General features: G+C 45.6%; 1 protein-coding gene across 5 annotated transcripts; it reads right to left on the reverse strand.

Moving 5' to 3' along the window:
* Window positions 1-584: 584 nt before the first annotated feature.
* On the reverse strand, window positions 585-14,773 carry nod2 (nucleotide-binding oligomerization domain containing 2). Of its 5 annotated transcripts, XM_071401184.1 has the most exons (14): window positions 14,584-14,773; window positions 14,275-14,330; window positions 13,521-13,819; window positions 9,346-9,597; window positions 8,992-9,112; window positions 4,367-4,971; window positions 3,010-4,199; window positions 2,775-2,858; window positions 2,548-2,631; window positions 2,354-2,437; window positions 2,159-2,242; window positions 1,929-2,027; window positions 1,706-1,789; window positions 585-1,493 (listed from the first exon to the last, which is right to left on the reverse strand). In XM_071401184.1, exons 3-14 carry the CDS (start codon window positions 13,767-13,769, stop codon window positions 1,421-1,423), a joined length of 3,009 nt encoding a protein of 1,002 aa, XP_071257285.1. In that variant the 5' UTR covers window positions 13,770-13,819; window positions 14,275-14,330; window positions 14,584-14,773; the 3' UTR covers window positions 585-1,420. The 5 variants fall into 5 exon arrangements, with proteins under 5 accessions (XP_071257285.1, XP_071257282.1, XP_071257283.1 ...); XM_071401181.1 differs by having other exon boundaries at window positions 13,521-14,330; XM_071401182.1 differs by lacking the exon at window positions 14,584-14,773 and having other exon boundaries at window positions 4,376-4,971; window positions 13,521-14,571.
* Between the last annotated feature and the right edge of the window lie 6,321 nt (window positions 14,774-21,094).

Here is a 21,094-nt window from a genome sequence, read left to right on the forward strand (position 1 = left end):
CTCATGTTGAAAGGAACTACCAGCTTTCATGTTCTCATGTTCTGAGCAAGGCACTTAAACTTGAGCTTTTTTACATGGCACATATTGCACTTTTACTTTCTTCTCCAACACTGTGTTTTTTGCATTATTTAAACCAAATTGAACATGTTTCATTATTTATTTGAGACTAAATTGATTTTATTTATGTATTATATTAAGTTAAAATAAAAGTGTTCATTGTTCATTCAGTAATGTTGCAATTATCATTATTACAAATATATATACAAAAATCTTCCGATTAATCGGTATCGTCTTTTTTTTGGTCCTCCAATAATCGGTATCGGCGTTGAAAAATCATAATTGGTCGACGTCTACTTCAAAGCCTCTCAATGGCCAATACAAACCATCAGCAGTACAGGGTTTATATACATAATTAATTGCCTCCCACATTAACAGTGCTGTTGACAGGTCTGGGATCTTCTATACTGTGACTTGTACAGTGTACACAGATTAATGTCATTCAAACCAGGCATGTGTGTGTGTTGACATGCAAATTACTTGTTATGAGTGCAGAATGATGTGCAAATATTGATAAAAGCAACACGTGAATTCTTCATATTATATTTTGGAAATATTATATTTCATTAATAGTACACTGAATTGCTGTTTAACTTCAAATTAAAGCTGCAATATGTAACTTTATGGTATTCTCTACACTACACTTGCTTGTTGTCACATAAACTGAAATTAAGCGAACTATTAGATTTTTTGGAACCAGAAAACGGCTGAGAGATTTCTGCATAGTGCATTTTAAAAATGTCATAGCCTACATTAACATTTCTCAGTAGGCAAGGTGACATAACGTAACAACCCGTTCTATCCCCACCATAGATCACTGACACAATAGGACTAATCACTGTTAGTGATTCACTGATAAAATAAGAGTCATGTAACCGCTGAATTAACCCTTGTCATCAAACATACTAGCACTGCCAGTCAGTGTACAATAGGGTAGGGTACATAAGAATACTGATGTACCAGTTCAAATACCTGACTGTTATTTGATAATTCGCCAGAAACAATAGGGTCACACACAATGGTGCTTACTTAAAACAAGTGTCAGACCAGTTCCTTATCACAATGACTAATATGACTAATATGAAAAGAATGCTACCAAACAAGCTGCCTGTAGTAGCAGAGCAGGTCAGAAGTTGCTACTTATTGTGAATGGATAAAACAAGCTTGCCCACACTGTTTACATCATTGGGAACATCACATCCAACATGATCCATAATGTACGTAAAAACATATAATAACCTATAAATAACACAACTACCATTTTAAGGGAAATGCTACTAAAGAAGTTACATAAATTACAAACAGACATACACATGGCTGTAAACAATAATACTCCAGTATAGTTGACCCGCACTTGGCATCATCAGAATGTAAGCCTGGGTTCCCGCTGTGTCATCTCCTCCACCTCTTCTGGGCTGAGCTCATTACCTCTCAACCTAGAAAGAAAACAATTATTCTCTTAACTCTAATTTACAGTCTTTGGATTAGAGACCTTCTTAAGTGATTAGAGATCCATTCTTCACGTGTATGGGGAGGTATAGGAGACTACAACATACTGTACTGTATGTATAGGACATAACACTTTGTAAATTACATTTCTCAGCCAGTATATAACTGTCTAAATGATTAAAGCATAATGTTAACATACCACACTGCCTTCACACTAGTGTTGCCTTCAAGAGCCAGTATTAGACACTCCACACCTGTTCTTGTGATGCAGTTTTTGGTTAACCTGTGGAGGGCATGAGAGAGCAGAGTGAAAGATGTGTTTAGCACAGCCACAACTTTCAAAATGTCAGTTGGGGCAAAACGGAATGTGGGTAGCTGCAAAGTCCTTTTCAGTATTCAGGATGTGCTATCAATATACTCACCACAGCTCCTCAAGCGTACTGTTCTTGATGAGTGGGGCAAGAGCACATGCTCCTGCACTGCCAACACCATTGTCTACCAGGCTGCCATGAAACATACATCTGACAGTAAGATTTATTCCTATGTTGAAGTATTTGAATGATAACAGGGCTGTCTGGACATATAGTTGCCCATGATAGTATGGATGTGTTAGTAATGTTCATGGTTCAACCTGTCACTAGTCTAACATTACCTGAGCCACACCAAGGTTTGGCTGTCCTTTAGAGCATTGGCAATGGCCTCTGCACCTTTATCACCTATTTTATTTCCCCAAAGCCTAAAAAACAGAGAGGATTAAAATGGTCAACCAGATATATTATTACAGCATTGTGATAGGCATAAAAACAACTTTGTCATTCTCAGAGAGATAGGGTAGTCTGCTTCCTACCCCAAGAACTGTAGTGACCGATTGAACCTCAGTCCCTCCGCCAGTTGCCCTGCCCCTGCTGCGGTGATGTTATTGTTTCCCAGCCTGCAATACAAAGTCAGAGAAAGTGTTCGATTGAATATGGTATTAGCGATTGCTGTGTGAGGTAACATTGTACAGTATCTTATATGGTGAGAGTTGAAAAATATCCTCACCTTAGAGAGAGAAAATTCTGTTTCGTCTTCAGGAGGTGAGCGAAGCACTCTGTGCAGGCATCAGTTAGCTTGTTGTTGAACAGCCTTTCAGAGACATTAATCAAGATCAATAAAGGTAATAACCTCATCAGTTTTCTTTTTTACGTCTGCATATTTGACATAGCCATAGCATAGCCTAGCTATAGGTCAGGTCACCTGACAGTGGAAATTGATTTGGCCATACTCACGCAATCTTCTGAAAGCGCTCACACTGGATGCCTTTTTCAATCAATTTACGGATTCCCTCATCTGATATGTTATTGTGTCTCAGGCTGAGGGAGTGAAATAAAAAATAGTCTTATTATTAGGCTTTAGTTTAGTGTCCTGTGTGTTGTGTTACTGGCACAAGGTAACATGTTTATGCTAAAATAATCCCATAGTGAGTGCCATAGTAAATAGCATGGTAAAGCTTTCCACACTTACTATACAGAGTGGCAGACATGCAGGCAAGGCAGCAGCTGCTCCACCCCAACGTCTCCTACGTAGTTGTAGTCTAGCTGAAGCCCCACAGGGTTCCTAAGGTGCTGGAGCACGTAGGCCAGCGCAGTACACTCCACAGGGCCTATGTTACAATAAGTCAGTTTCAGGTGTTCCACCTCTAGCTTAGCCATAGTGTCTCTGGCGATCCTGCTGTCCTGCATCTCATGGATGCACTTGATGAGCCACACGAAGCCTGGCATGGCGTGCATGCTCTTCTTCTCCCCCTCCACGGGCCGAGGGATGGATTTAAAGTGCTTCTGCATGCCTTTGGACAGGCACATCACCACCTGCTTGGACTTCCTGTCCAGAGTGGGCCCAGGGCAGGAGAGGAGAAGCAGGCTGCGGTGGCGCTGAGACAAGAGCCCAGACACAAAAGTGGCTGTTATCTGGAGGTTGGGGGTCTCTGCTGCCGTATTGGCCTCCTTCAAGGCCCCTTCTTGTTGGGTCAAGCAGTGCCCCAGACACACCCTGTGAAAGCCAGGCTGTTGCTGCCTGTCCTGCGGCTGAAAGAGCTTAGGGATGGTGGAGCGGTCCAAGTTATTGTTCAGGACAATGTAGAGAGCAGCAAAGAAGCACTGCATGGTAATGTGCAGGAACTCGTAGTGTTTGCAGTTAGTAGAGGAGGAGAGGTCTTCACTACGGATGAGGAACCCCATGCAGATATCTTCCTCGGTCACCCCACACTTCTGTAGCTCTGTGCCTGTGAAGACATAACAAGAGGCCCCCAGGCCCTCCATGGCTAGCTGCCCCAGATGCAAGGCAGTATCCTGGTGCTCCTGCACCCACCCTATCCCCATGGTGTTCCTCTGAGAGGCCCGGCGCTGGAAGAAGTGCTGCAGGATCATGAGGTAAACATCTGTGATGGTCTGGGGACTGCCCTCTCCCTCTCCACAGCCCAGCAGCTCCTTATAACACTTGGACACAATCCAGCAGAAAACCGGGATGTGACACAGGCCCAGTAGAGCTGTGTTGTTTCGTAGAGACTCCAGGACCCTGGTGGCCACCGTCGGGTCGCGAAGATACTTCCTCACGAAGCAGTCGATCCCGCCGGGCGAGAAGCCTTTCAAGAGGACTTCCTTGCGAAGGTACCGCTTCAGGGTGGGACCCACTGCCTCTGGCCGGCTGGTCACCACCTTAGGATGAGGATAAACTTTATTGTCCCTGAGGGGAAAATTGTCTCGATACAGGAACTGCTTTATACAAAATAAACACTATACATTACCCAGTTGACACATACACAATACATACATTGCACATAAAAATCCTACACATGTCATTTAGCCGTATACATAAAACATACCTTCCTCACCCCCTTCATGAGGGATCCCTGCAGCAAGTTGAAGAGCAGGGTGGGGACTGGGGCACACTGGGTGGGGCAGCAGTGCCTCTGCTCTGAGTCTGAGAAGCTCTGCATAAACTCGTCCAGGCCGTCGAAGGTGAAGAGGATGAGGTGCGGATGGTCCAGGATGAACTGGAAGATTCGGTCCTGGTCCCCGTCCGGCCAGCAGCAGTGGAGGAACAGCAGCTCTCTGAGAGACAGCTCCCTCTGCTCCGAGCTCAGCCTGCGGCAGCTGAAGGGAAAGAGGAGGAAGAAATCATGTAGAGCCGCCCCCCTGGCCCAAAGGAGGTGTAGCCTCTGGAGAAGGGTGCTCTTCCCACTGCCTGCCTCCCCAGAGACTAGCACAGTGTCAGCCTCCTGGTTCAGGGTGCCCACCAGGCCCACCACGTCCTCCAGCCCCAGAGCACCAGTCTGGGGCTGGGCCTCACTGCCACCCTGGGCAAGCTCCAGCTGACCCTCTGTGTAGATGTCTTCTAGAGACAGACTGCTGGTTCCTCCATACGTGCTGAGGAAATGTGACTGGGCCGACACAGTGCTGCGCAGCTTCTTCTGATAGGACAAGCACTCTGCAGCAGTACACAAATGATAAGAATGTTTGAAATACACAGGACATCATAGCAAACAATATAATATCTAAGTGTTAACTCGAAATGACACAACGACAAGGTTCCAGTTTAACAAAGTTTACTATACTATATGAACACACTACAAGTAGCCATTTCACTCAAGGCTAGGTCCAACAACGACAAGACTTCCTGCGCATGCGCACTCTTGACTGAGTGATAGCCCCGTAATAACAGAAATATAGGGATACTTAAAACATGAACTTAACAATCTCCCCCTTTTCTTTAAAGACAAAAAAAACATCAACAACATAATTAAATGTCCAAGTATTATTCAAGATCCCCATTACAAATGGGTTGTGTGACAGTTTTTATTTGTATTACTCAAGCTGCCACTTTCCATTACTGAGAGCCTGTAGGAGCGAGAGCCTGTAGGAGCACAAGACCGGATGCTCCCTTTTTAGTCAGACAGTCAGCAAGCTGTTCCTTTGTGGTCGACCACAGAATCCGCTGGATTCTCTGTGCTTGAATAAGTTCCTTGATGCTGCTAATCTCAAAGTCGTTTCTCTGTGACAGACTTGGTTGACTTCACAGCATCAACTAATGAGTAGTTGTCAGTGACACAAACTACAGGTAGGAAGTGCCGTTTTGTCCCACCAGTGATAACCTAGCGAAGCATCACGGAAGACAACTAGTTTCAAAGAGTCATCTTTTCCAACATGCTGAAACTTTAAAGTCACTTGTTGTGATTCCAGTTTACGAACAACTTTGTTTGCCCCATGAATGGTTTGTACAGTGGCGTGTTTTGTGTTCGATGCCAAGTTGCAACCATCAACCCAGGTCTACTCTGTCTCGCAGCCCATAAAATTTGTCCCATCTTTGACCTCAATTGACCAGCTTCAATTCCACATAGAGGGGAATTCCTTTGTACGGCTCTTGAAGAATCCATGTGGATGGGTTGAAGATTCTTGATATAGCTCTCCTGTTGCATCAGTATTTTTCCATCAACTGTAATAAACTCTATGCCAACATAACAAAAATGATCATGCTCCTCACGGCCAACCTAGAAAACAGCTTTGAGGTGTGGAATCACAGTTGAAGCAAAGGTCTGTGAGCCACCCCAGATAAAGTCATCAACATGACAGGCAAGTACTCCAGTCACATTGCAGTCTTGATCAAGCCAATAGAAGACTGCAGGATCCACTTGTGACATTTTTCCACCTGTATTCAGCATTGTTGCCTTGACTTTGTTGTACCAGTAGAGTGATCCATCTGCCAGTCCATACACACACTTTTTTAGTTTCCACAGTGTTCCTTCACTTTTAGCTTCGGGCGGAGGTCGGATGTGAATGTCCCTTGACAGCTCTGTTCCCTGCAAAAATCCAGATTTGATGTCTATGGAATTAAGTTTCCATTTTTTCTGGCAGATCACTGACATCAGCAATCTGAGTGACTCTGAGGCGCATGTCGGTGAGTCTTTTGGGAGTTCTTTAGCAGCCAGCTCCTCAAAACCTCTAGCCACTAGACGTGCTTTGGGCACTATTCCAGTTAAGGATTCTTTAAGGGTACACACCCACCTTGTTGAGACGCACTTTTGGCCAATGTCTTTGACTTCCTCAAACACTCCATTTTTCCTCCAATTACTGAGCTCATCTAGCTTAGCTGAGTCAAATGACACGTCCTTTGTTTCAAGTACATCATCATTTTGAATGTCATTCTGTTTTTCTCGATTTTCCATTGGTTCAATTCTGATATTATCTACAAGTGGCAGGTCAGCTGACCCTGTTGTACCAGAAAGTGTAGCTGGTTCAGAGTACTGCAAGTTGTACCAGTTCTTGTGTTTTGCTTTTCCTGCTCGTCCAATGACGGTTGCTGTATGTGGAATACCACTTTCTCTGTCCGTGTATTTAACAGTTTGTCCAGTTTTCAGATTGGAACAACCATGTTCTCTTAACACATGTGGCTGTTGAATGTTTTCCTCATTTGAACGCTCAACAGTATTACCTGTGGCATGGTTGAAGGTCTCTGCTCCATTTCCTGTGTCAGTTTCGGTGTCCATATCATTGGATGCGACATCTGGTAGGTTTGTGTCTGTTACTGTGTCCTTTTTGTCATTTTCATTAGGAGACTGATTCTCAGCAACAGCCCCTCTATCTTGTTGATCATTTACTTTCCGCAATCTTGAGTGATGCACCCTGACAATCATGCCTCCGTGCCTCACAAATATCACCACACCATCTTGACCAATGACTACTCCCGGTCCTTTCCACTCTTGACAGTCAACTCGTTTGTAGTACACTTTGTTTCCAGTTTCGTACTTCTCATCATCATTATTCCCTGAACTGCTCAGTAACTTCTGAAGTCTGTTAACTGTATCATGTCCAAACTGTTTGTAAAGCTTTAACAATACTTTGTGTTTTTCTTTAGTGCTCATGTTCTCTGTGACTGTCAGAATCTTCATGTGCTCTGTGTCAGTCAGAATCTCATTTTTGCATGGACTCTGTGTGATGTATTTGTCTAAAATGTTTACACAATAGTGGCCTGAGGTAGTAAGTTCAAGAGTCACTGGTTGTTTAAACATCACTGCCTTGTCATTTTTTATGTCTAGTACAGCCTCTGCCTTCTTGAGGGAAGCTTTGCTTAATAGTAAGGGGATATCTGTAGGGACCACCTCTGTTTCAATGTGACACTTAGTCTGACCAATTTTTGCTGGTATCTTAACTCTCTTGGTAGAATGGACAATTCTCCCATCTCCAAATTTGAAAGCTCTGTTGCTTGGTGTGTCAATCATATTTTGTACTTCTTTCATATTTAGTTCACTGACATAGCTATCAAGCCATTTTGCACCACACACTGTCCGTGTACATGCAGTATCAATCACAGCAGATCCTAAGGATTCAACTATAAAAATCTCAGTATCAGAAGCAGATTCATTTGAAAACAGTGTAATGTTACACTGCTCTATCTCTGTGTTTACATTTTCCTCTGTTAGTTTAACTTGTTCATTTTTATGAGGACAGTCTTTAACCCAATGGTAAGTGCTTTGACAAATAGCACATTTCGATCTCCTTCCATATGTGTCCAGTGGATTTGTGCCGGGAAATGGCGCCCTCTTCTGGTTGTCTTGAGAACGTGACTTGTTGGCGCCTTTTCTGTGCTGCTCGGTGTAATATGCTTCCATCTGTTATTGGCGCGACAGACGTCTTCTCACCAAATATTATTTTTAGTGCCGACTTCATAGATGCAAAAGTCAGCACAGTACAAGCAGTCAAAGCCAACTGTTTCTCCCTACCATCTAGACAAGCAGTGTCTAGCAACTTGAACCCTAACACTGCATCTGGGAGAACAATGTCGTACTTGCGCATTCTATTGTACCTCTGTTCGAAATCAATGATGTAGTCCGCCATTGCAACCGAAATATCTCTCGTAACACTGTCAAAGTTTGAATATGCCTCGTAGGCACGGTCTTTCTCTTCTTTAAGAAATACAGAATCCAGTGCGGTGATCAAAGTTCCCATACCGTCATCCTTGTTCAAATCCTCAACGGATATTTCCAGTGCTGTATCTCTCGCTCTTCCCTCGAGCGATAATACCACCGCAAGTGCTTGCTTTTTCGCGTCCAGATTAGTAACGCGTGTCCAGATTCCCAGTTCATTTTTCCAACTTTCGTACGACCTCTTCTCGTCGAAGCGAGGTGGCACATTGTAGTTAGAAGCCATCCTCTGCTACCAATGTTAACTCGAAATGACACAACGACAAGGTTCCAGTTTAACAAAGTTTACTATACTATATGAACACACTACAAGTAGCCATTACACTCAAGGCTAGGTCCAACAACGACAAGACTTCCTGCGCATGCGCACTCTTGACTGAGTGATAGCCCCGTAATAACAGAAATATAGGGATACTTAAAACATGAACTTAACACTAAGAAGTATTAGTGTAACACCTATGTGTTAGTGCTGTATGCAAACGACTTGCAAGTAGCCGTGTGACTTTTAGTGTTGTGATATAATACAGTACCTTTGGGAGGAGCCTCTTGGTTAAATGGTGAGGGATGGTCCTCTGTTTGCTGAAAGTATTGCAGTAGGACCTTTGCTGCAGGCTCCCCCTTTGATCTGACCTGGTCCAGTAGACGCCTTGCCTACATGACAAAGAAGTCAATTAATTCACATTCACTATCTGAACCTAAATAACATGTCAAATTACAAAAAAAGTCTAAGGACAGCATGACCTGTTTGGATTCAAAGATGTGCAAACTGGAACTTAATTCCAAGAGGGACAGGGAAGTTGTGTAATATCATAGTACTCTACATCATACCAGGCATGTAGATATAAATAAAGCTGTTATACTGGTCTCAGGGTGCGGTTGGTTACCTGTTGTGAGGGGGTGTACACAAGTAGCTGCACTTCATCGCAATCAGATGGTGTAAAGCTGCCTGTATGCAGCAGGACCTCCAGAGCTCCTTCAATATGGTCCTTTAGCCTCCTCACCAGACCAGGCCTGTCTGTCTGGAGGGTCTGGATAGCTGTACCATGTAGTTCTTTTGTATCATCTCTTGTATTTTCTAGATCGGCAGTACGACAGTTTCCAAAAGAGAGGCCAGCTCTTTGGGCCTCAGGGAGGACCTGGTTGAAAGCAATACAATTAAATAAAAATGTAATGATCTGTATCTTTAATGATCTGTATCTATGTAATGATTTGTATCTATGTAATGATCTGTATCTTTAATGATCTGTATCTTTAATGATCTGTATCTATGTAATGATTTGTATCTATGTAATGATCTGTATCTATGTAATGATCTGTATCTTTGTAATGATCTGTATCTTTGTAATGATCTGTATCTTTGTAATGATCTGTATCTTTGTAATGATCTGTATCTTTGTAATGATTTGTATCTTTGTAATGATTTGTATCTATGTAATTGTAAAGGTTTTCTTCCTGGGGTGAAGGAGAGGACCAAAATGCAGCGTAGCCAGTGCTCAACATGTTTAATTATAAGAACAAGTGAACACTACAAACAACTTACAAAATAACAAACGTGCAAAACCGATACAGACCTATCTGGTGCAGAACACAAACACAGAGACAGGTAACAACCACCCACAACGAACACAGTGAAACAACCTACCTAAATATGACTCCTAATTAGAGGAACGCAAAACACCTGCCTCTAATTAAGAGCCATACCAGGCAACCCTAAACCAACATAGAAACACACAACATAGAATGCCCACCCAAAACTCACGCCCTGACCATCACACACATACAAAACAACAGAAAACAGGTCAGGAACGTGACAGAACCCCCCCCTCAAGGTGCCAACGCCGGGCGCACCAGCACAAAGTCCAGGGGAGGGTCTGGGTGGGCATCTGACCACGGTGGTGGCTCAGGCTCCGGACGCTGTCCCCACACCATAGTCACTCCCCGCTTCTGTATCCCCCTCCCAATGACCACCCTCCAACTAAAACCACCTAAATGAAGGGGCAGCACCGGGATAAGGGGCAGCACCGGGATAAGGGGCAGCACCGGGATAAGGGGCAGCACCGGGATAAGGGGCTGGCAGGTCCTGGCTGAGGAACTCTGGCAGGTCCTGGCTGAGGGACTCTGGCAGGTCCTGGCTGAGGGACTCTGGCAGGTCCGGGCTGAGGGACTCTGGCAGGTCCGGGCTGAGGGACTCTGGCAGGTCCGGGCTGAGGGACTCTGGCAGGTCCGGGCTGAGGGACTCTGGCAGGTCCGGGCTGAGGGACTCTGGCAGGTCCGGGCTGAGGGACTCTGGCAGGTCCGGGCTGACGGAAGGCTCTGGCTGATCCGGGCTGACGGAAGGCTCTGGCTGATCCGGGCTGACGGAAGGCTCTGGCTGATCCGGTCTGGCGGAAGGCTCTGGCTGATCCGGTCTGGCGGAAGGCTCTGGCTGATCCGGTCTGGCGGAAGGCTCTGGCTGATCCGGTCTGGCGGAAGGCTCTGGCTGATCCGGTCTGGCGGAAGGCTCTGGCTGATCCGGTCTGGCGGACGGCTCTAGCGGCTCCTGTCTGGCGGACGGCTCTAGCGGCTCCTGTCTGGCGGACGGCTCTGTAGGCTCATGGCAGACGGGCGGCTTTGCAGGCTCATGGCAGACGGGCGGCTTTGCAGGCTCATGGCAGACGGGCGGCTTTGCAGGCTCATGGCAGACGGACAGTTCAGACGGCGTAGGGCAGACGGGCAGTTCAGACGCCGCTGGGCAGACGGGCAGTTCAGGCGCCGCTGGGCAGACGGGCAGTTCAGGCGCCGCTGGGCAGACGGGCAGTTCAGGCGCCGCTGGGCAGACGGGCAGTTCAGGCGCCGCTGGGCAGACGGGCAGTTCAGGCGCCGCTGGGCAGACGGGCAGTTCAGGCGCCGCTGGGCAGACGGCAGACTCTGGCCGGCTGAGACGCACTGTAGGCCTGGTGCGTGGTACCGGAACTGGAGGTACCGGGCTAAGGACACGCACCTTCAGGCTAGTGCGGGGAACAACAACAGGGCACACTGGACTCTCGTGGCGCACTCTAGGCCTGGTGCGTGGTACCGGAACTGGAGGTACCGGGCTGAGGGCACGCACCTCAGGGCGAGTGCGGGGAGAAGGAACAGTGCGTACAGGGCTCTGGAGACGCACAGGAGGCTTGGTGCGTGGTGCCGGAACTGGTGGTACTGAGCTGGGGTGGGAAGGTGGCGCCGGATATACCGGACCGTGAAGGAGGACACGTGCTCTTGAGCACCGAGCCTCCCCAACCTTACCAGGTTGAATGGTCCCCGTAGCCCTGCCAGTGCGGCGAGGTGGAATAGCCCGCACTGGGCTATGCAGGCGAACCGGGGACACCACCTGTAAGGCTGGTGCCATGTACACCGGCCCGAGGAGACGTACTGGAGGCCAGATACGTTGGGCCGGCTTCATGGCATCCGGCTCGATGCCCAACCTAGCCATCCCAGTGCGGCAAGGTGGAATAGCCCGCACTGGGCTAAGCACGCGTACTGGGGACACCGTGCGCTTTACCGCATAACACGGTGTCTGACCAGTACGACGCCCTCTTACTCCACGGTAAGCCCGGGGAGTTGGCTCAGGTATCCAACCCGGCTTCGCCACACTCCCCTTTAGCCCCCCCCAAGAAATTTTTGGGTGAGCCTCTCGGGTTTCCAGCCACTCTGCCTTGCAAGCGCCTCATAATGACGCCTCTCCGCTTTTGATGCCTCCAGCTCCGCTTTGGGACGGCGACACTCCTCTGGCTCTGCCCAGGGTCCTTCTCCGTCCAGAATCTCCTCCCATGTCCATTCCTCCTTGTACTGCTGCTGCTGTTGCTGCTGCCCGTTGTCACGCTGCTTGGTCCGGGTTTGGTGGGTGGTTCTGTAAAGGTTTTCTTCCTGGGGTGAAGGAGAGGACCAAAATGCAGCGTAGCCAGTGCTCAACATGTTTAATTATAAGAACAAGTGAACACTACAAACAACTTACAAAATAACAAACGTACAAAACCGATACAGACCTATCTGGTGCAGAACACAAACACAGAGACAGGTAACAACCACCCACAACGAACACAGTGAAACAACCTACCTAAATATGACTCCTAATTAGAGGAACGCAAAACACCTGCCTCTAATTAAGAGCCATACCAGGCAACCCTAAACCAACATAGAAACACACAACATAGAATGCCCACCCAAAACTCACGCCCTGACCATCACACACATACAAAACAACAGAAAACAGGTCAGGAACGTGACAGTAATGATCTGTATCTATGTAATGATCTGTATCTTTGCAATGATCTGTATCTATGTAATGATCTGTATCTTTGTAATGATCTGTATCTATGTAATGATCTGTATCTATGTAATGATCTGTACCTATGTAATGGTCTGTACCTATGTAATGATCTGTATCTTTGGGACATGGCAACTGATTTGTATCGCTCAACATTTTTGCCTAGTGGCTTTTTACTAAGACAATACGTTAGGAACACCTGCTCTTTCCATGACATAGACTGACCAGGTGAATCCATGTGAAAGCTATGATCCCTTATTAGATTCACTTCAATCAGTGTAGTTGAAGGGGAGGAGACAGGTTAAATAATTATTTTTAAGCCTTGAGACAATTGAGACATGGATTGGTTATGTGTGTGCCATTCAGAGGGTGAATGGGCAAAACAAAAGTTTTAAGTGCCTTTGAACAGGGTAGTAGGTGCCAGGCACACCGGTTTGAGTGTGCAAAGAACTGCAATGCTGCTTTTCGCGCTCAACAGTTTCCCGTGTGTATCAAGAATGGTCCACCACCCAAAAGACATCTAGCCAACTTGACACAACTGTGGGAAGAATTGGAGTCAACATGGGCTAGCATCCCTGTGGAACGCTTTTGGCACCTTGTAGAGTCCATGCCCCCGACAAATTGATGCTGTTCTGAGGGCAAAAGGGGGTGCAACTCAATATTAGGAAGGTGTTCCTAATGTTTTGTACATACATCAGTAATGTATGTTCAAAACATGCTCATACATCCTTTAGAACGGCATCACCTGTGAAGAGCTGTGCCTACATATCTTACCTGTTTGAAAGCAGCCAGGAGCAGTTGACAGGTCTCATCTCCCTTGGTGTACACAAGATCTAGTAGCACCCTTGTGTTGGCACACAGAGCACGGCCTGGTACCCGTACATTCTGGTAGTCCTCCCAGAACAGCATTCCCCAGGACAGGAGTAGGTCCAATACACTCTCCAGACCCTCAGAAGAGCCACCACAGCACAGGGCACGCAGCAGCTCTGCTCTCTGCCTCAGGACCAGCTGCCGGGCACTCATACAGATGTAGGATCTTAATTTGAGCCAGTTTGCTACAGCAGGAAAATAATCTTGCAGCAACAGGAAATGTGATTTATTATGTGGATTATAATTAATGGACATTTTAGTAGGGTTGTTAAATGTTTTGTTAGGGAAAATCAAGTCTAAATATGCACACAGGCACAGCTTCAATTCTGACACCGCATCATGACACACTCACATGATATACTCTCATTTCCTCTGTGATGTCAAGGAATAAAAATAAATTCATCACCAAAAAGGGAAATGTATGAACACAATCCAAAATTGATCACAAATGTCAATACGATTGACTTGGAAAAATACAGATACAGTCAAACAAGTTTAGAGAAGGCAAAGAGATCGCTAATGTCATATATTGAATTGTGCATAGAGAGCATGTGAGTAACAGGTGAATCCAAAACGTGATGATAAACCTCAAAGGCAACTGTGACACCTGCATTTAACTTTACATCTGTAATAGACCATGGATAAAATTGTAACTTACGTTTCAGCGGGAGATTTGTCTGATTTCTTCGAGATCATCATCTGTCTACTCGAGTCCTGCGAAACAGAATGGTCCACGCAAATGGTAAAGGCGGAATCGTCAACTCTTGTCTCTCTTCCTCATTCCACAATTCGTCATTCCTCATTCCGCTAAATTGCCCGCTGTAAATAATGGCTTTTTCCTAAACCATTTAATAACGAATCTATAAACATATTAACTTATTATTTCAAGGTGAAGAATTTGCAAGTTCTCTAAAAGTATTGTATTATTGAGAGCTATTGAATTATGAGAACCCACATGTGCATGTACCTTTTATTTACAGGGAAAGTGAAAGTGACATGTCAATGACACGTTTAGAATTTGTTTAAATACTGGCTCTTTATTCCAATGATTAATGTCCCTTCAAATAGGTCTGTTAGAGCCCCACGTTTTTTGCACAAAAAAAATAATATATATCCGTTTGTAAATGTTACAAAGCGAAAATGTTGAGTTTCCATAAATCTCGCACGCAATGTAGATATCAAAGAACGCGCAGTTTGGGGTAGAGTAGTGGGTGAAACCATTCACTTCAGGAAAAGGAGTGATATAAATAAAGTTTCCTTTCATTATGTGTTGCTGAATTCATAAGAATATTTGCTGCCATTGTAGTAAGGTTGGCAATACGAGAGGTCTTCGCACTTACCATTTTTGTATTATTTTCTTTGAAAGAACAACTAGTGGGTTTTGAGTGCTTCTCCCCTATTTGGGAAGTTGGTTTGCCTGCTCCTGAGTCTGAGAGATATTCCCGAGAGCAGTGAAGGTGTAGCTGTGACCATCCTGTCAATGCCTATCATCACTGTTTGATATATTTTACTGCAGATAAAAACCGAGTCCTGAAGTGTGGGTGTCCGTGTGCCTTTCTTCTGGGGGGCTATGTGAAGTTGGTTACAAAATTGGTGCAGTGACCGATCATCACCGGGAATACAGCAGTGCTCCAGAGAAGAGGACTACACCTGCCGTCAACTTCATGAGACAGTTAATTTAAATATTCGTCATGACATCTCCACACCAAAAAATCCAGGTACTCTGGTCAAGCCCAATGGTGATCCACCACTTTTACTGGTGAGTGAGGACTTATAACCTAGGGGAGTTAACTGTGATATTGTAACCCCCAGTATTAGTAGGGAAGCTCAGATAGCTAGAATGGTAGAGCATAGCTTTACCAGGAGTGCTGGTGTAACGTCAGTAAATGAACAAGAGGATGTTATTGATCAAACAACATGTCAGAGTGATGGAGATGATGAATACTCCAATGATGATGAATACCTTACGCAGCAGAGTGTTATGCTTGATTTAGTCAAGCAGATGGGTCAAGAGATTGGTCACAGTATTGTTTCAAGTCTGTCAGCAAGTAATATCTCTCCATCCAAGGTATCTGCCGAACACTGTCCCAGTGTGCATGTCAGATTGGTCCAAGGTTAACTTTGTCATGAAATCTGACATGTGTGAGCCACCCACTTTCAGAGGTGATGGAACAGATAAATGTACTGTGTATGAGTGGCAGGAAATGATGAAGATTTACTTGGTAAAGAAAGGTCACAAAATGCCAGAGCAAGGTAATGAAATCATGGAAAGGTTCATGGGGAGGGCAAAAGATTTGGTCAAGATAGGAATCCGCAGCAACCCTATTGTTCCATCAGCAGAGACCCTGAGGTTATTTTCAGTATTTTGAAACAGCATTTTGGTGAAACCATCTCCTCTACTACGCCACTTCAAGATTTTTATGAAACCAAACCTTATCACGGGGAGAATAGCTTAGACTACTGGGTGCGCCTTAACCGAGTAGCAGATCTAGCTAATGAATGTCTACAAAGACAGGGCAGACAGATGGATGACGTGGGTCATGCGGTCCCCATGATATTTGTGAAGCACTGCCCCAATCATGAACTGTACACAGCATTCGGATGCAAGCCTAGGGAGAAACGGACAGTGGGTGAAGTTCAGGAATTGATAGGCAGCCACCAAAATGACAGATGTGCTACAAGGAGGAAGCAAAACATATTGACACTACAGGAAGACATCCAAAAAACAGAGGAGAGCTCAGAGCACCCCGTCCTTAGCTCAGCGGTTCAAGGAGTTCAGAGTTGCAATGATCAGGTGACAATAACAAAACTTTTAACACTGTTAGAACAGTTTATTATAAACAAACACGCTGCTCACCCTGCCACAAGAGGGCCCCGCAGAACTGTACAGCTGTCTCCCTCCTTCCCATGTGCTATATGTAAAGATGTGGCTCACTCCACTCAGGTCTCACTGTCTTAATGACCGCATGTGCTTCAAATGTCAAAATCCTGGCCATCAAACCATAGACTGCCCACAAAAGCAGGAGATTAGAAGAGAGGCACCAGTAGGGCAGCGGCCACAAAATCAAGGTCCAGCTATAAACTAATAGGTCTGCACCTTGAAGGGAAAGGTGCAGCTAAAAACTATAAATTAAACTGATCCTGAAATAGAACTCTTCATACAAAGAGAAAAACCAAGGCAACACAAATGTGATATATCAACGTACTCAGAGAATAACCGGCAATGAAAGTCTGTTCTATGCACCAGTGACCGTGCAGGGTTCAGTAGAACTGAGAGGACTCATTGATAGTGGTTCAATGACCTGTATGTTAAGTGAATCTGCTGAGTATACATTGCTTCGAAACATGTCTTAACTGAAAGCTCGAAAATGTCCACTCCTGTAGTACTCGTGGGATGTGAAGGCCAACAAGTCAATCCCAAATCCGAATATGAGCTCCATATCGAATTAATGAACTGCAAGATGCTGGTGCCAGTCTTAGTTGTGCCAGGGCAAACTGATGACGTGATCATTGTAACAAATGTACTGAAATGTCCTCCATCAACTAAAAAGTACAGAGGGATATTGGAAAGCAATATCACAACCAGTCAATGGCCTTTCTGATGAATCAGATGCACTTCTAAGCATACTGGAAAATGTTGACCGTTGGCAAGGAAGTAAAATGCCTGAAAAAAAGTTGCCACTGTTGTTCTCAGCCGGTGTGTGACACTATTCACAAAACATGAACCCTTAGTCTGGGGTAGGCTGAAAGGAACATTTTCCATTAGCAGTACTCTTTTCCATTAGCAGTACTGTTATTGTAGAGCCCACAACGTCCCGAGCAGTACAGTGTGTTAGTGGGTCGTACTGTATGCCCGCTGTGGGGTGACAAATGGATCCCCATGAGGTGGTTAATCTCCAAGATCGCCCGGTTACACTGAAGTGTAATGCAAAACTGGTAGATGTATACCCCTGCATAGCATTGGAAGACCTAAACAGCAGCTGCTGTGGTCAATGTGATGACAAACAAGATGTTGCACAGAATTGGAACCACGACTGAACAGGTAGAAAAACGCTCATATGCTGATGTGTTGAAAGACATGGGTCTAACTGATGTTGACATTGCCTCCTGTGTATCAGAGTATCAGATGAATGGAAACACAAGATGGCAGACCTGGTTGTGAAATATGACAGCATATTTTCCAGAGGGAAATTGGACTGTGGCGAAGCAAGAGACTTTGTGCATAGAATAAGACTGAAAGATGAGAGGCCTTTCAGACTTCCTTACCGCAGAAAAAAAGTATCTATATTAATGTTGCTCAGAAAACTTGAGGGGCCAAATAAAACCACAGCCAGTTGAGGAACCCTGTCCTAAATCATCAACTGAGAAACATTCCGTTTAAAGTAATTTGCCAATGGATTGGGAAAGAAAGATGCTACGTCCATGGCAATAGATAAACACATGATTTGAATCTGGGTTTTGCATCCCTAAATATATTGTGACATTTAAATTGTTTTCACAGCCCTTTAAGTAATGACAATATGTTAAAACATTTTATTATATTTATAAACAATAGTATGAATAGGATGTATACATACATGTAATGAAGTGAATGCAGCATTACTGCAAAAAAGGAGGCAAGTGGAAAGGGGAGAAAGTAGAGAACATGTCAGTCTGCCCTATATTAATCACCAAAATACAAATAGGAAGATTTGTTATTCTAGACACTTCTCCCAGTCATATTTAAGGTTAGAACTACCTTTTAGTGTTCTGATACTTCTAGCTTGGAGTTGTATGCTTATGATAACATAGCTACAGTATTTCACCTTTTAATGTGTATATTATTGCTTACTAGGTGTGTCCAATTTGGTAACCACTCCCTCTTCTAATTAGGGCTAATTGGAAAAGCCTTTCAAAAGAGGACATTGTATTCTCCTTTTTTTGTACTCCCTGACGAAGGCCATGCAGCCGAAACGCGTCGGTTTTTAAACAACTTTGTTTCTATTGAACATGCCATACTAATAAAGGCATTTTAATTAATTATATGAAGAGTGCCTTGGTCCTCCTTTCTTTTTGAGGAAGATTTGTTCTATTTGAAATGTTCATAAAGTTGGGAGATGTCCATTGTCACCAGGGTGTCTGAGGTTATCTGTAACACAAATGTTTGTATTAGGACTCATTATAACCAGTTTTCTGATGTTGTACTGATTAATGTGATGACTGCTGCTCGTCGAATGATTAACGGTTTATAATTACGTGATTAAATGAATCAGGTATTTATTAACTCATTAACCTGGGGCACCATGGGAAAGTTTGGTTTTATTGACTTTCTATTTCCCAAATTAACTCAAAGAATATCAGAATATCGATTTTACAACAGTCGCTAATTAATCAATTTCCTCTACAGTCTCATTCTGAACGTCACATAATCTGGGAATCTGCACAAACCAAAGTCTCATCAAATAAATCCGTACCCCACCAATTGAGTTGATTATTTACTTGCTAACAAGCTAAAATGATCATATAAGATACACATACACAAACACACAGTCTAGGCTATTGATTAGAACTTAGTACGATTGTCACGCCATGGCCATAGAGAGGCTTTTATTCTCTATTTTGGTTAGGCCAGGGTGTGACTAGGGTGGGCATTCTAGTTTCTTTATTTCTATGTTTTCTATTTATTTGTGTTCTCAATCAGAGGCAGCTGTCTATCGTTGTCTCTGATTGAGAACCATACTTAGGTAGCCCTTTTTTCCACCTGTCTTTGTGGGAAGTTGACTTTTGTTTAGGGCACATAGCCTTTAGCTTCACGGTTTGTTTTTGTAGTGTTTATTGTTTTGTTCGGCGACTTTTTCCCAAATAAAAGAAAATGTACGCCCACCACGCTGCACCTTGGTCCTCTTTTTTTAACGACCGTGACAGAACTTCCCACCACCAACAACGGACCAAGCAGCGTGGTAAGGAGGAGCAGCGTGTCCAGGATTCCTGGACTTGGGAGGAGATCCTGGACGGTAAGGGACCCTGGAGGCAAGCTTGGGAGTATGGCCGTCCACGGGAGGAACTGGAGGCAGCAAGAGCAGAGCGACAGCGTTACGAAGGGACTCGGCTAGCAAGGAAGCCGGAGAGGCAGCTCCAAAGAAAATGTGGGAGGGGGTACACGGGGAGTTTGGCTGAGTGAGGTTGGAGACCTGAGCCAACTCCCCGTGCTTACCGTGGCGAGCGTCGTACTGGTCAGGCACCGTTTTCTGCGGTGGAGCGCACGGTGTCTCCAGTGCGCGTGCACAGCCCGGTGCGCTACCTTCCAGCTCCCCGAATCAGACAGGCTAGAGTGGGCATCCAGCCAGGTCGGAGGATGCCGCCTCAGCGCATCTGACCGCCAGTACGTCTCTACGGCCCGGGATGTCCTGCGTCGGCTCTGCGCACTGTGTCTCCGGTGCGTCTGCACAGCCCGGTGCGTCCTGTGCCTGCACCCCGCATCTGCAGGCGGAAAATAACCATCCATCTAGGACGGGTTGTGCAGGCTCTACGCTCAAGACCTCCAGTGCGCCTCCACGGCCCAGTGTATCCGGTGCCTCTGCCTAGGACAGGGCCTCCTGTATGTCTCTCCAGCCTGGTGAGTCCTGTGCCTGCGCCTACAACTAATCCTCCCGTATGTCTCCCCAGCCTGGTGAGCCCTGTGGCAGCTCAACGTACCAGACTGCCCATACGTCTCCTCCCTCCAGTGATGATCCATGGCAAGAAACCTCCAGTGATGATCCATGGCACGAAGCCTCCAGTGATGATCCATGGCAAGAAGCCTCCAGTGATGATCCATGGCACGAAGCCTCCAGTGATGATCCATGGCACGAAGCCTCCAGTGATGATCCATGGCAAGAAGCCTCCAGTGATGATCCATGGCACGAAGCCTCCAGTGATGATCCATGGCAAGAAGCCTCCAGTGATGATCCATGGCACGAAGCCTCCAGTGATGATCCATGGCAAGAAGCCTCCAGTGATGATCCATAGCACTAAGCCTCCAGTGATGATCCATGGCAAGAAGCCTCTAGTGATGATCCATGCCACGAAGCCTCCAGTGATGATCCATGACAAGAAGCCTCCAGTGATGATCCATGGCAAGAAGCCTCCAGTGATGATCCATGGCACGAAGCCTGCAGTGAGGAGTCATGGAACGAAGGCCTCCAGTCCAGAGCCCCCAGCGACGTCCTCCAGTCCGGAGCCTCCAGCGACGGTCTCCAGTCCGGGGCCCACAACGAGGGTGCCCAGTCCGGGACCCGCAACGAGGGTGCCCAGTCCAGGGCCCGAAATTTAGGTAGCCTGTTTTTCATTGTGTGTTGTGGGTGATTATTTTCTGTGTGTTCTCTGTTAATAAATATAATGATGAACACTTACCACGCTGCGCTTTGGTCCTCACCTCATTCCAACGACGAGCATTACATTGAGTCAATTGGAGGTGTACCTGTGGATGTATTTCAAGGCCTACCTTCAAACTCAGTGCC

The sequence above is a fragment of the Salvelinus alpinus genome, chromosome 5 (assembly GCF_045679555.1).
Source record: "Salvelinus alpinus chromosome 5, SLU_Salpinus.1, whole genome shotgun sequence".
Lineage (NCBI taxonomy): Eukaryota > Metazoa > Chordata > Actinopteri > Salmoniformes > Salmonidae > Salvelinus > Salvelinus alpinus.

What these genes read in the sequence shown, in the direction of transcription:
- nod2 (XM_071401181.1), bottom strand. Translation starts at nt 13,871, where the DNA reads ATGTCCATTAATTATAATCCACATAATAAATCACATTTCCTGTTGCTG. An exon ending in CCAAGAGGCTCCTCCCAAAG is followed by an intron (nt 4,972 to 8,991) that starts GTACTGTATTAT and finishes GTACTGCTGCAG; the next exon opens with AGTGCTTGTCCTATCAGAAG. An exon ending in GAGCGCTTTCAGAAGATTGC is followed by an intron (nt 2,632 to 2,774) that starts GTGAGTATGGCC and finishes TGTCTCTGAAAG; the next exon opens with GCTGTTCAACAACAAGCTAA.